At 40.8% G+C, this 15,170-nt stretch overlaps 1 protein-coding gene across 2 annotated transcripts in view; it reads left to right on the plus strand.

The window, feature by feature from the left end:
* Positions 1-15,170, plus strand: part of LOC124607449 (DNA mismatch repair protein Msh3-like) — a 365,016-nt gene that overhangs the window by 205,680 nt on the left and 144,166 nt on the right. For both annotated transcript variants that reach the window (XR_006978833.1, XM_047139784.1), the window contains exon 12: positions 3,306-3,533. Coding sequence is in view for 1 of the 2 variants with exons in the window: in XM_047139784.1 (XP_046995740.1) it covers positions 3,306-3,533 (228 nt within the window). In the remaining variant the exon portion in view is untranslated. The remainder of the gene's footprint in view (positions 1-3,305; positions 3,534-15,170) is intronic.

The raw sequence follows: 15,170 nt of genomic DNA on the forward strand, positions 1-15,170 counted from the left end.
TAGCAACATCAGAAGACTCGTACATACTCCAGGAGGACCTGCAGAGGATTAATGCATGGTGCGACAGCTGGCAGCTTTCCCTAAACGTAGATAAATGTAATATAATGCGCATACATAGGGGCAGAAATCCATTCCAGTACGATTATGCCATAGGTGGTAAATCATTGGAAGCGGTAACGACCGTAAAATACTTAGGAGTTACTATCCGGAGCGATCTGAAGTGGAATGATCACATAAAACAAATAGTGGGAAAAGCAGGCGCCAGGTTGAGATTCATAGGAAGAATTCTAAGAAAATGTGACTCATCGACGAAAGAAGTAGCTTACAAAACGCTTGTTCGTCCGATTCTTGAGTATTGCTCATCAGTATGGGACCCTTACCAGGTTGGATTAATAGAAGAGATAGACATGATCCAGCGAAAAGCAGCGCGATTCGTCATGGGGACATTTAGTCAGCGCGAGAGCGTTACGGAGATGCTGAACAAGCTCCAGTGGCGGACACTTCAAGAAAGGCGTTACGCAATACGGAGAGGTTTATTATCGAAATTACGAGAGAGCACATTCCGGGAAGAGATGGGCAACATATTACTACCGCCCACATATATCTCGCGTAATGATCACAACGAAAAGATCCGAGAAATTAGAGCAAATACGGAGACTTACAAGCAGTCGTTCTTCCCACGCACAATTTGTGAATGGAACAGGGAAGGGGGGATCAGATAGTGGTACAATAAGTACCCTCCGCCACACACCGTAAGGTGGCTCGCGGAGTATAGATGTAGATGTAGATGTAGATGTAGGTATCTTAAACAAAAAACTATGTCCAGTAGTTTGAAGAATGCACTTGTCACACCCATCTGCAAAAAGGGCAGCAGAAGTGCCATCCATTTGTTGTAAAATCTTAGAAAATATTCTGAGCTCAAACATAATGAGGTATCTCAAACCGAATGACCTCCTCCATGACAACCAGCATGGCTTTCAAAAACACTAATCATGTGAAACCCACCTTGCACTTTTCTCACATGATGTCATGAAATCGAAGGATCAAGGCAATCAGGTACACTATCAGATAACGGCATTTTAGACTACAGTGTACATAGACAGACAGCTGTAGAATGTGTGATCTGAAGATGGTTGTTTAGCAACTGCATTTAGTAATCAGATGTAAAGTGGTGTGTTATTGCCAATAAGACATTTAAAAGATTATGTATCAAACGATGGAAAATCCAGGATGGAATGTAACAATATTATGAGAAGGAAAGTTGCAATCCACCATATAGCGGAGATGCTGAATTGCAGATAGGCACAACAAAAATACTCTCACAATCATAGCTTTCGGCTGTTTAAGGCCTTTGTTAACAATAGGGTTACAGGATGCAATACATGCTACATTCCTGTAACCCTCCTGGCATCAACCTTTGTTGGTCACTGTCCTCATGCATCCAGCCCCTTCCATGTTCCCATTCCAGCACTACACAGCCGTCATTCCACCACCACACCAAATCTTTTTATTTCTCTTCTTGTCCACTACCCCCCCCCCCCCCCCGGTCCCCCCTTTTTCCTCCTCTCCTCTCCCCCACCCTCAGTCTAACATGCAGCACTTTGCTGTCTGCCTCCCGACCATACTGTCCCTCCCCCTTCCCGTTCCAGCCTCCTCCTTACTCCCACCCAATTGCCACTCCCACCATCATGCACTGGTGCTGCTGCCTGTGCCTGAGACTGCAGTCATGTGTGTGAGTTGCATTTGTGTGTGTGTGTGTGGGGGGGGGGGGGGGGGGGGGAGGGGGGGGGGGGTTGGGCGCGCGTACGTGTATGTGTGTGTCTATTGTTGATGAAGGCCTTAAACGGCCGAAAGCTATAATTGTGAGAGTCTTTTTGTTGTGCCTATCTGCAACTCAGCATTTCTGCTATAAGGTGAGTAGCAACTTACCTTCTCATAATAAAAGATATAATTTCTTTAAAGTTTAAGAAATACATCAGATCTTTTATCTCCGTCACCTGGTGAGGTCAGGTCTTACTAGTAAGATTTTCTGTCATTTATCATCTTCTGTAACTTTTTGTAGCAGTCTTCTACATCATCATCTGAATGTGAGCATGTTGGCTTATAGACCTGGGTTGTTTCTCTGAAGTCTCTCTCTCTCTCTCTCTCTCTCTCTCTCTCTCTCTCTCTCTCTCTCTCTCTCTTTTAACAAGTCCAGCTATTCTCTCTGAGATTATATAATTACTTGAAAATTGTTTTTAATTTTCTTCCGTATAGTATAATTCTGCTTTCTTCCCTACTCTATTATCTGCAGTGAAACATATCTTCAAATCTTTATTCACTTTGACCTTTCTTCTGTTGCTGCACTTCTGATAATCTTATTACATCCCCCTTAATTTCACTTAATTTTCACTAATCTGTCTCTGAATTGCACTGGTAACCTTGACTTTGAGTGCCACTAAACCTCTCTCTCTCTCTCTCTCTCTCTCTCTCTCTCTCTCTCTATCTATCTATCTATCTATCTGTCTATCTGTCTTTGAATCCCAAAATTCTGCACTTATTGCTCCTAAACGAAATATAGTAAAATCAGTTTGGTTTCTAAGATCCATATAATTTATTGAGACAGATTTTGCATAGCACAGAGTGTCTGCAAAAGTCACTTGTCGTACACAGTGGGCTGAAGCCATTTTCTGAGTTCCTCAGTATACTACTCCAAACATTATTTCACCATACCCGGAATACTGACCCCCCTGTAATTTGGGCTTGCAGATCTCCTGTAACCCCACCTGCAGTATACAAGCCTTCCAGGGGCCAAGAATTTGGCAAGGTAGGCAAACAGAACTATGCCCATTGCCTAGGTTTGAGTACTCTGAATTTTTCAACTTGGGATTGACATGACTGAGTTACATTCCGATTACTTGCCAGCAGGGACATCAAGCCTCTAGTCAGTATTGTCATGTATTGTTCAACCAGTCTTTGTGTTACCTATAATACATTCAGTCCTGAGGGTAGCAGGCGAAGAAAAATGTAGAAGAATTTACAAATATATATTTTTTCAGCTGTTAAACTGTATCTTAGTCAACAATTAACTGTTATTACTTGTACTATTTACTGACTCTGAATTTGAAGATAAACACCATGAAACTTTTTTTATTATCTGTGTTATTCTGTAAGTAAATTTCCTTAATAAATTTGTTGTTTTTAATGTGTATATGTTCATGTACAGTTGCATAGTGTTGATACAAATATTTATTTGTTTTTTCCGTAAAACAATAATAATACCTGCCTCTTTCATTTTGACTAACCATTTCCACTTTTATGCACAGGATTGGTGACAAAACATCAATTTTAAATGATTATTCAGAGTTCCCAAATGTTTTGAGGACCAAGACAGAAATCAAGGCACTGGAAAATGAGCTGGATGAGTTGCGACCATCCATTGCAGAAACTTTGGGAGTGCCTTTGTTCTACTATATTACAGTTGCTGGTCAAGAATATTTGATACAAGCCAAGAAGGATGTGCAAGTGCCTCTTGACTGGATCCTTGTCAATCAGTAAGTAGACCCTTGACTTTGAAATCAGTTTTGGCATAAATTATGTTATGAAAAAATATATTGTAGCTAGTGCCTGTGGCATATTTCCTTTGCAACACTGACAAGAAAATATAAGTAATACTGCACACTTTTGTTACAGTTATTTCCATATTTCATGTGCAGTATTTCTTCACTTCTGAAGTGTTGACTCAATACCACACCAATACTTATTAACAAAAGTATGGGGGACCACTGGGAACTGAGTTGGGCCCCTTTCTGTTCAGGCTGAATATTAATGGCCTCTCAGACTAAATTAATAGTAACCTCAGCCTTTTTGAAGTTTGTGCAGTCTGGAAGAAAAAAAGAAATTGAGCAAGATCTGATAAGATTTTAAAATAGTTCAAACATTGGCAACTTGCCTTAAATTTTCAGATGTGTAAAACTATACACTTCACAAAATGTAATATCCTATAATTACAATGTAAGTGAGTCACAACTGTAGTCATTCAATTAATACTGTTACTTGGGTCTAACAGTTTGTGGGGACATGAAATGTAATCACCATATATGCTCATTTGTATGTAAAGCAGGTGACAGACTTTGTTTCATTGGCAGGATACTAGGAAAATTCAATGAGTCTGTACAGGCAATTGATAACAAAACCCTCTGGCAACCCACCCGACAACACTGTTGAAGTAGGTGGGAATGATACCAAACATGATTAACTGGGGCTGTTAAGTGTACATAAAAAAGGACAGCACAAATATTTCCGAGATCTCAAGAGAGGGTATCATGAAAATACTGGAAACCTGGATGTGGAGATATTTGAAGACAGACATCAGCTATCCCCTGAAAGCATGCACTTAAGTACATATGTATGCACATTATAAATATGAGCTCTAAAAAAAGATTCAAGTTGAAATATAATAATCAGCTGCTTTTTTGTGTACCCCTTTCTTTCGCTGTTTAACATCCTTGTTGTGCCTTTAATTTTTCCATATTGATTTGTTTCTGTATTTCCCAAAGCATTGACTCAGAAAATTTGTGTTTCCAACTTTGTCGAGCTTGTAAATACACCAGAGATTGCACATGTACTGAAATGATGACAAGTACCCTGATACATGACACATATATAGAACATGCATTATTTGTAGCTAATATAACAACAGCTGGAGCTTGTATTGCAAATAAGAAACCCTAAGAAATGCTAGTTAAAAAAACCATTTACTATCTAGCAGCCACACTTTCTCACACAAACAGACACAAGCATGTGCACATGCGGACGCACTCTGGCATGCGCGCGCACACGCGCGCATGTGCACGTGCGCGCCCACGCTCGCACGCGCGCGCGCGCGCACACACACACACACACACACACACACACACACACACACACACACACACAAATGGAAGAATTGTATTATTTTTCTGCTCAGCATTCCATCGTCAAAAGGAAGGTACTGAGGGAAAGAATATCATTTATCAGGTTTCACAGAATCACATGGTACTGCAAGACTATAAAGACACTGCAGGCAAGATGAGATGAAAATTAACAATTCATTAAAAAAAAATTTTGTATCTGTGTGTTTGTCTACCCTCATCCTCACTATGTGTGGATCTCTCGCATTCAGGAATCAAAGTAAAATGCCCTTCCTTTTTAACGTTTGCCACCATATCCTTTTCCAGAGAAGGAACTAGTAGTTCTGATATGTAAGTAGTGTTTTACTTTATATGTGTCCATTGGGGGTACTGTATATTACCCTTCCTCAAAGTAAGTACTAGCCATAATTCTGTCTCCTAAATGGAAATACCAACAAATGTCAGAAGTCCAAAATCAATAAAAGCCTGGAGCAAGAGTCCGGCACTTTGTTGCGCCATTTGCCTTAAGAGAACTCAGTCTAGAACTAAACTCAGTGAAAAATAGGAATGCAGCCAGGGTGGACAACATTTGTGTGGAACAAATAAAACACTTGTGGTCTAACATATCATTTTGGGTAAAGTGATGTTTTACCCCATGTCTCTCTGTCTGACAAATGATGCTCATTTTCCTTATTAGTTAAGTGATAAGTTTTAACTCAAATATTGTGTGTGATTTTTCATTGCTGTCATGCATGTGCACAGGTGTGGATGGGCACAGCATGTCTACAAGGAGACACTGAGCAAGGTGGCCAGTGGTTAGCACACTGTACTCGCATTTGGGAGGATGACGGTTCAATCCCGTGTCCGGCCATTCTGATTTAGGTTTTCTGTGATTTCCCTAAATCGCTCCAGGCAAATTCCAGAATGGTCCCTTTGAAAGGGCATGGCTGACTTCCTTCCCTGTCCTTTCCTAATCCAATGAGACTGATGACCTTGCTGTTTGGTCTCTTCCTCCAAACAACCCAACCTCCACAAGGAGGTTAGGCTTTCTGTGTGTTGTGGCACATGCTGTTTGGTCAGGTTACTCTGAGTCCCTTGGTCCCATCTTGGAAATGACCTTTGAGCCATGGAATAGAGAAGATCATGACAGTCACAGTGACGTCATGATAAACGAACGTTGTGATTGTCTGACAGATCTGTACTGAGATAGACTGATGGTATAAACAAGCATTGTCTGATAAAATTCTGTAAGCAGACTGTATGTGAAGTGGTTCCATATTGTGATGAAAGATTCAGTATACACATAATTTACAAAAAGGAATTTGATGTCTTTTAGCAGAGATTGAATACAAAAGTAATATTTCAGCTAACACAGAAGGAGATGCCTCGGTGATGAAGTTTACAGCTACGAGGTATAAACACAGTTATCCTGATGGTGGATTGCAGCACAACAAGCCCAGATTAATAAGCAACAATGAAAAAAATCTTTACATAATGAGTGACATAGAATGCAACACTTTGCACTTTTCCCCTAGAGCCGAATTATGCATCCTGGAACTTATTAACTGCTGCCTCAAGTCATGCAAAATCCTGAAGATACAGAGAGAAACAGATGCTGTGCCACTTTTAAAGCATGGGAAAGATGCAAGTTAACCAATGAAATATTGCCTCGGATTGCTCTTATGTCACCTGTGCAGCTGTATTAATGACTGATATTGAAACACGTAGCAGACAGTGTAAAGCCAAAGCTTACCAACCACCAGGCTGTTTCAGGCCAGAAAAATCCTACACCAACCTAATCGGGTCCATTCTTGAACACATAGAGGAAGGATATAAAAATAAACTAATAACAAGACTAGTGTCAGTTTTCCTGAGCTCTGCATATGACACATTGAGCTATAGGTCATCCATGACAGAATTGCAAGACAAACTTCAAGCTTTTAGAAATCACTAAATCACTGCTGCAATACAGAATGTTCTGTGTAACACTGAAGGGCAGAAAGAGCTGAAAGCAACAGCAGAAAATTCAATCTGTATACCAGTGACCAACCAACAGCAAATTACATGACCCAAATCCTGTTCACTGATCATCTGGCCATCATAGTTCAGGGATGGAGTACTAAGGAGATGGAACAAAACCAGAAACATGCATCATCTCAGAAATAATACTGGGAAAATATGCTTAAACTAAATCCTTATAGCGGAGATGTCACAAATAAAGCTTTTGGCCAGTAAGGCCTTTGTCAAAAATAGATCTCTCTCTCTCACACACACACACACACACACACACACACACACACACACACTACTGCAGTCTCAGGCAACTGAAACCACACTGCGAGCAATAGCACCAGTGCATGAGGGGAGTGGCAGCTGGGTGAGGGTAAGGAGGAGGCTGGGGCGGTCAGGAGGAGGGATAGTAGGTTAGCGGTGGCAGACAGTGAAGTGCTGCAGGTTAGATGGAGGGCAAGCAAGAGGTGTGAGGGGCATAGTGGAAAAGGAAAGAAGTAAAAAGACTGGGTGCAGTGGTGGAATGAGGGTTGTGCTGTGCTGGAATGAGAACAGGGAAGGGGCTGGGTGGGTGAGGACAATGACAAACGAAGATTGAGGCTAGGAGGGTTATGGGAATGTAGGATATATTGCAGGAAAGTTTGCACCTGCATAATTCAAAAAGCTGGTGTTGTTGGGAAGGATCCATATGTAAATGCCATGTTTGGCAGTTTGCTCAGCAACAGGGTGGTCCACTTGTTTCTTGGCCACAGTTTTTCAGTGCCCATTCATGCGGACAGACAGCTTCTTGGTTGGCATGTCTACATAGTATGCAGCACGGTGGTTACAGCTTAGCTTGTTGATCACATGACTGCTTTCACAGGTAGCCGTGCCTTTGATGGGACAGGTGATGTTTGTGACTGGACGGGAGTAGGTGGTGGTGGGAGATGTATGGGACAGGTCTATTACTGGGGGAAGAGCCATGAGGTAAGGGGTTGGGAGCAGGGGTTGTGTAGGGGTGGACGAGTATAATGTGTAGGTTTGGTGGATGGTGGAATACCACTGTGGGAGGGGTGAGAAAAATGGTGGGCAGGACATTCCTCATTTCAGGGCACGTTGAGAGGTAGTTGAGACATTGGCAAAGGATGTAATTCAGTTACTTTGGTCCTGGATGGTACTGAGTTCCGAGAGGAATGCCCCTCTGTGGCTGAATGGTGGGACTTTGGGAGATGGAGGCAGACTGGAAAGATAAGGCATGAGAGATTTGTTTTTGTACAAGGTTGGGAGGATAATTACGGTCTGTGAAGGCTTCAGTGAGACCCTCGGTATATTTTAAGAGATACTGCTGGTCACTGCAGATGCGACAGCTGCGGGTAGCTAGGCTGTATGAAAGGGACTTCTTGGTATGGAATGGGTGGCAGCTGTCAAAGTGGAGGTATTGCTGGTGGTTAGTAGGTATTTTTATATGGACGTAGTTACTGATGTAGCCATCTTTGAGGTGGAGGTCAACCTCATGCATTGGGAAAGGTAGAGTTCAGTAGTGGTAAGGCCATAGGCATTAGGCATGTTAGTGTAAAGGGAGGTGGCATCAGTAGTGATGAGCTGGGCACCGTGCAGTAAAGAGACAGGAATTGTGGAGAGCTGGTGGAGGAAATTGTTGGTATGTTTTATAGAGGAGGGTAGGTTCAATGTAATTGGTTGAAGGTGTTGGTCTAACAGAGCAGAGATACTCTCAGTGGGGGGCATAGAAACTTTCCACAATGAGTTGTCCAGGGTGGTTGTGTTTATGAACTTCAGGAAGCATATAGAAGGTAGGAGTGTGGGGTGGGAACTTTCCCTACAACATTTCTTACATTCCTATGACCTTCCTGGCATCAACCTTCATTAGTCATTGTTCTCACCCACCCAGCCCCTTTCCTGTCCCCATTCCAGCACTACAAAACCCTCATTCCACCACCGCACCCAGTCTTTTTACTTCTCTCCTTTTCCACTATGCTCCCCTCCCCCTCCCCACCTCTTGCCAGCCCTCCATCTAACCTGCAGCACTTCGCTGTCTGCCAGCCCCTACTCTACTATCCCTCCCCCTCCCCATCCCAGCCTCCTCCTTACTCTCACCCAGTCGCCACTGCCCTCATGCACTGGTGCTGCTGCTTACAGTGTGGCCTTAGTTGCCTGAGACTGCAGTAGTGTGTGAAAGCTGAATGTAGCCTGGAATGGCTACACCATGGAACACAGAGATAAACTGACGCACTTGGTTGTTGCACTGGACTGGAAATTCATGTGCAAATATCACTGTGAGAAGACTCATATTAAAGTTACAGCAAGATATAACTTACTGAGAGAATTAGCTAACAGCAAATGAGGAACTATTACAAAGGTGCTTAGAACCACAGCCTAGACACTATGCTTCACCACAGCATAATATGCTTGTCCCATATATTCCAGATCTGCACAAGTCAAAAAGGTCAACTTAAGCTTAAATGAAATATGCTAACCTATTGCACAAGACCCACACCACTCAATAAACTATACAAATTGGTCAGAGTTATGGATCCTAACTTTCATAGAAGATTAAGCACACCTTTAATGAATGCCATTCCTTATTGGGAGCTTCCTGTGGACCTCACAGACTTAAATATCCCAATAGATTCTCGAATAAAGAGTGTACCGAGTCTCAAAATGACTACTCACCACTATTGGAGAAGCCCAGCAGTGAGAATTTGAGGCAGAAATATTTGGTGTATCCTGTACCACTTCAGAATAGGCAAAGTACAATTGAAAGAAAATCTGATCAAGTGGGGTCTTAGATGAATATGATGATATATAAGATTGTGGTGAATATCAGGATATCGAACACTCCTGAACTGTGCTAACTGCCCCACTAAAAATACCTTCAGTTAATTATGTCAGAGAAGCAAGGAGGAAAAGAAGCATTGGGCATAGCCTAATTTGGGGATGACCTCAAGACAAAAAAGTGAAGTAATGTTTGTCTGTCAGATAATTTTTTAAAATATTTTATATGGCTTTCATAACTACAGCCACAATGACAACATAATTTGAGTATGTTCTTTTCATTACAACTCTACAATCGGTTATTTCCAGAGAATAACAACATAGGTGGGGTGACTGTAAAATACAGTTGTGTTCTAAGATCATGTGATTTTTAACTCTGAGGAAGATATTAGTTCTCCCAGTTACTGGTGAACATCATTCTTTTTGTATGAGGTATTAAATTTTAATTAATTCTATAGCAATGGAAAATCATTATGTTTATTTGAAACCTTTTGTGTATTTATTTCATTAGTGTAATTATATCTCTGTAACAATGATACTGTGCCATAAAATACAACCAAACATGCCTGGAATTTATTGAGATACAATAAAAATAGGATAATACTGAACTATGGATTTGAACAAATCGCCCAGATACGATAGAAGTCATATGCATGTGAGTTGTGCATGTATAAATATAATGATGGAAGGAAAAAACTGCAAGACTGAAAAGGAGTTCTGTGACATCAACAAAACTTGGTAGATGTGTTTCTACATCTGAAAGATGATGCCTGCCCAAATTCCATGCCAGTTGTGTAAGATTTGCTTTAAATACATGGTATAGCAGTTGTGAGTGTTAGTTATCATTGAGATATATGTGGTGAGTTTAAGTTGGCCAAGAATGCCTTTAAGGCAACAAAGACACCATTATCAACACCTCACTGAGTTTGAACAAGATTGTGTAATAGGGCTATGAGAAGCTGGATGTTCCTTCAACAGAAAGAGTTGGCAGGAATGTAGCCACTCTACATGATTGCGGTTAGAGGTGGTCACAATAATGTATGATCGCAAGAAGACCGGGCTCCTGATAGCCAAGTGGCACTATGAAGGGAGAAGACTATCATGTTCAGCATATGTTTCTGGTGCTTCATATCATACTGCATTTTCAGCAGCAGTTGGCATCACAGTGACACAACCAACTGTTACAAATCAGTTTCTCCAAGGACATCTCTGAGCAAGACACACTGTAGCGTGCCTTACACTGACCCTAAAGCACCGTCATTTGCAACTTCAGTGCTGTCAAGTGAGAGCTCATTGGAGGGCAGTGTGGAGGTCTGTTGTGTTTTCTGATGGGAGCTGGTTCTGCGTAGTGCCAGTGGTAGCCGTGTTTTGGTTAGGAGGAGGCCAGTTCAGGGCCTGCAGCCAACAAGCCTACGTACTAGACACACTAGATCTACACTTGGAGTTATGGTTTGGTATGTGAGTTCGTGTGACACCAGGGTACTCTTGTAATTATCCAACACATCCTAACTCCAAATTTGTATGTCAGTCTGATGATTTGACCTGTTTTGCTGCCATTCTTGAACAGTTCCTAGGGGTTGTTTTCCAACATGATAATGCTTGCCCTCATACTGCTGTTGTAATTCGACATGTTACTCAGTATGTCAACAGTTTGTCTTGGCCTGCTCGATCAGCAAATCTGTCTCAAATAAGCTTGTATGGGACATCATCAGACGACAACTCATCCACAAACAGCCTTAACCATTGACTGGCTTAAGTGCAACAGGTGTGAAACTTCGTCCCAAAAACTGACATGCAGCACATGTGCAACACAATGCATGTTTACATGCTTGCATTCAATATTCTGGTGGTTACACTGGTTATTAATGTACCAGCACTTCACATTTGCAATGGCTTATCTCACTCTTACATTAACCTGTGACTTTGCATGTTAATCACTTAAATAGACTACCTAGACAAATGTATTCCAAACATTTCATTACTCTACATCAGTTACTTTTTGTTGTTGCAATTTTTTCTGTCAGTGTATTGTGTTGCTTAGTCTACTTTTAAATGTGCCTGCCTGACGCTCAATGTCTCCTGTATGTGCTTAGTAGCACTCTGTCCTAAGTCTATTTGTTTTTAAGACAATGATAAACCATATCAAATTGAAATGCTCATATGGTGTTGATGATGTTTCCAATAAAATACTAAGAATTGTTGTTGCCAAATAAGAACCATCATTTTTAAATATAAAATGGATCCATTCAGTCAAGGTCTTTTTTCCAGACATATTACAAATGCAATTGTTAGTTCACTTTATTAGAAAGGTGGTAGGAGTTAATCAACAATTAGTAAGGTGTTGCATTGATGACATCATTTTGTAAAATATCTGAATAATACCCCAAGTTCCCTAACTGTGAACTGAGTTGGTCATTTACCTCAATGACTGGCCAGTAGGTGGTAGGTTTTTAAAGAGTTTAGGGCTTCCCCTGTTGAGCACTCACCCTCTTTAAGAATGTAATGTTCAGTAGAATAGTGTTCTACCTTGGTGTAATAATAATATAGTTACTAAATCACAGTTTTGGTTTTGGAAGGGTTGCTGCACCGATTATACTATTTATAGATTCACTCAAGAATTTTACAAGAATGAAATGACAATTTTTTGTGACCTGTTCAATGCATATGCTTATGTAATTCAAACACTTTGTTACAAACACTGAGGTTTTATGGGAGCACTGACACAGCTTAGCCTTTTCGCACATGATATCCTGCAAACCCTGAATGAAGGGCAACAACCAGATTCCATACTCCTAGATTTCTGGAAAGAGTTTGACATGGTGCCACACTACAAACTGTTAACGAAAGTATAAGTATACAGAATAAGTTTCCAGCTTTGAGAGTGGCTTGAAAACTTCTTGAGTAGTAGAACCCAGTAATTTGTCCTCAATGATGGGTGTTCATCAGAGACAAGGGTATCGTCAGGAGAGCCCTAGAGATGTGTTATAGGATCACTCTTATTCTCTACTACTGAACCCAGTAATGCTTTGCAATTGCCAAATATGTGTGGAAGGTGGATGTACATCCTAGTCTCCTTATGTCCCCTCTTTCTGTCCATCTCCTCTTCCACCTCATCATCCCCCCCCCCCCCCCCCCCCTCCTGTCTCCTTTGATGTTGAGTCTTGATGATTGTTATTGCAAATGAAACCTTGATTGGGAATTCAGGTCACTCAAAATCAATGGGTAAATTGGTTGGTATCATTCGTGTACAGGGTATGAGAGAAACCTCTCCAGCTGATGAATCTGTAAGGATAGTTGCTTCAGTGATAGCATTTTGCACAGTTTTAACCTCTGAATGGGTAGGATTACAATTTGTCAGATGATTCAGATTCTGTGGTAGTATGCTAATCATTAGCCAGTAAGCCATAAATACTTCATTCCTATTTTCTGTTAGAACCAACTGTGAGGATGAAAGCAAATCAACACATTGTTGTGTATACAATATTTGTTTAAAATTATATATAGAGAGAATGAATATATTTGAGAGAAACCATTTGTCTAATGGTTTAAATGCGCCACTATTGTAGTTAAAATTGACTATAGGAAATAAAATGAAGCCACACTTTTTCACAGCTCAGCACATCATTTTCTTTCTTCCAGTCTATTTTAACAAAGAAACTTTTACATTATTGTTTAAAAAAAAGTATAGCTTATGCCTGTCACAATGTTTATTAGACCATGGTGTAAAAAATTGAAGTAAATTGCAACAGAACATTATGAGATTTTTAGTAACAACCGTAAGGTATGTCTTGTCTTTATATCATCATCATCATCATCATCATCATCATCATCAGCCAGTTTGATCAGTTGGTGATGTGGCCTCTATGAGTTGGGGTATGTAACATAGGATCCCAACAGGTTCTTTCATTTCTACCAATATTGAGCTTTCCATCGCCAATTCAGTTTGGCTGTCTTTCTTATGTGTCTATCCCACTTGACAGGTGGCCGGACTCCAGTCTAGTACTCGTTTTGACCATCTGCTGTCTTTTCTTCGAGCAACATGACCAGTCCACTGTCATTTCAAGATATTCACTCTTCGCATTCTCCCACTGACGTTTGTTAGCCATCTGATATCTACTGCTTTCCTTCTGTCTTTCTTTGTGTAGTGATGATCTCTCAGTTGATATTTTAAAGCTAATGGATTAGGAAATTACAAAGCATTTAGCTAAAATATTTCCAAGTTGTTTGCGCAATGGAAAATTACCTATAGGTTGGAACAAAGCCAAAATAATCCTTTTACATAAGAAAGATATTGTCGGGTGACTATAATTAAAGTGCAGCTACTCACAGAGGTCCTGTGTAGACTGTAATTATCATAAGGCAGTGAAATTTGGTAGATATGTTAATGCGTTAATGTGGAACTGATTTATGATGGAAAAAATTAGTACCAATTCTGGTCCCCAGGTGCACATCAAGCACTGTACGCCAAATGACAGCATGACATCCACACTGTCACTTGAAAAGCCATATGTGAGTGAACAGTATGGCTGTCAAGAAGAGAGATGTGTGTTGTTAGTGAAACTTTTTTATGTGAATAGTAGCAATTACAGTACTGTAATGAGAAAGTATTGCTAACTGAAAAGTCTGTGGAGAGGTCCAGTACCATGAAATGCTTGAAAGAAGATGGTAATGAAACTCAAAACATAGGTGAGCTTGGTGCAGCACCTGGAAGTCAGGGAGTGTCCTATCCCAATGGAAGTCATAGACAGGGCTGCTGTTGCTGTAACTGACTGTACAGCATTTGCCCTGGGTAATGCTAGTGCTCATGCAATGTCATGAGAATCATCCACCCCTTTTTCGATAGTACAGTACTTTCTGCAATCTGTTTTACACTGGTATCCATATAAATTCCAGACAGTGCAGCAAATGAAACCTAAAGACCCAAAGCCATGTTCTGAATTTGCTCTTTGTTTCTGGTATGGATCAAAGTTGATGACATGTGACAGGGCAATATTCTGTTAAGTGATGAGGAACATTTTACTCTACAGGGAGCAGTGAATACACAGAACTCCTGAGCCTGGGGTACTATTAAATCATGTGTTGTGCACAAAGAACCATTGCACTCATCATACGTAAAAGTGTTGTGTGTATTACCAAGCACCTTTATTCTCAGTCCATTCTTCTTTGGTAAATCCAGAGGGCCTGTCACTTGTATTGTGACATCTGTATGTTATCGAGAGCACCTTGTCCAGCATGTGATTCCTGCTTTGGAAGCTGTGTAGAAACAACTTTTCTCATGCAAGGTCTGCTTTAGTCTACTCTGAAGTTGGTCTAAAAGTGAACTATGATAAAACCAAGATCGTGATGAATGAATGGACACAAAGGGAAATATATCTGTCGGAAGTACACAGCTGCAAAGGGTCACAGACTACGACTATCTGGATCAACATGTAAATGTGAAAGGAGAGCTAAAACCAGGAATTGTTCGTGTATTAAATTAAACTGGCAGTCTTATAAAAGATACTCTTTACTTTTGAA

Source organism: Schistocerca americana, chromosome 3 (assembly GCF_021461395.2).
Source record: "Schistocerca americana isolate TAMUIC-IGC-003095 chromosome 3, iqSchAmer2.1, whole genome shotgun sequence".
Classification (NCBI taxonomy): domain Eukaryota; kingdom Metazoa; phylum Arthropoda; class Insecta; order Orthoptera; family Acrididae; genus Schistocerca; species Schistocerca americana.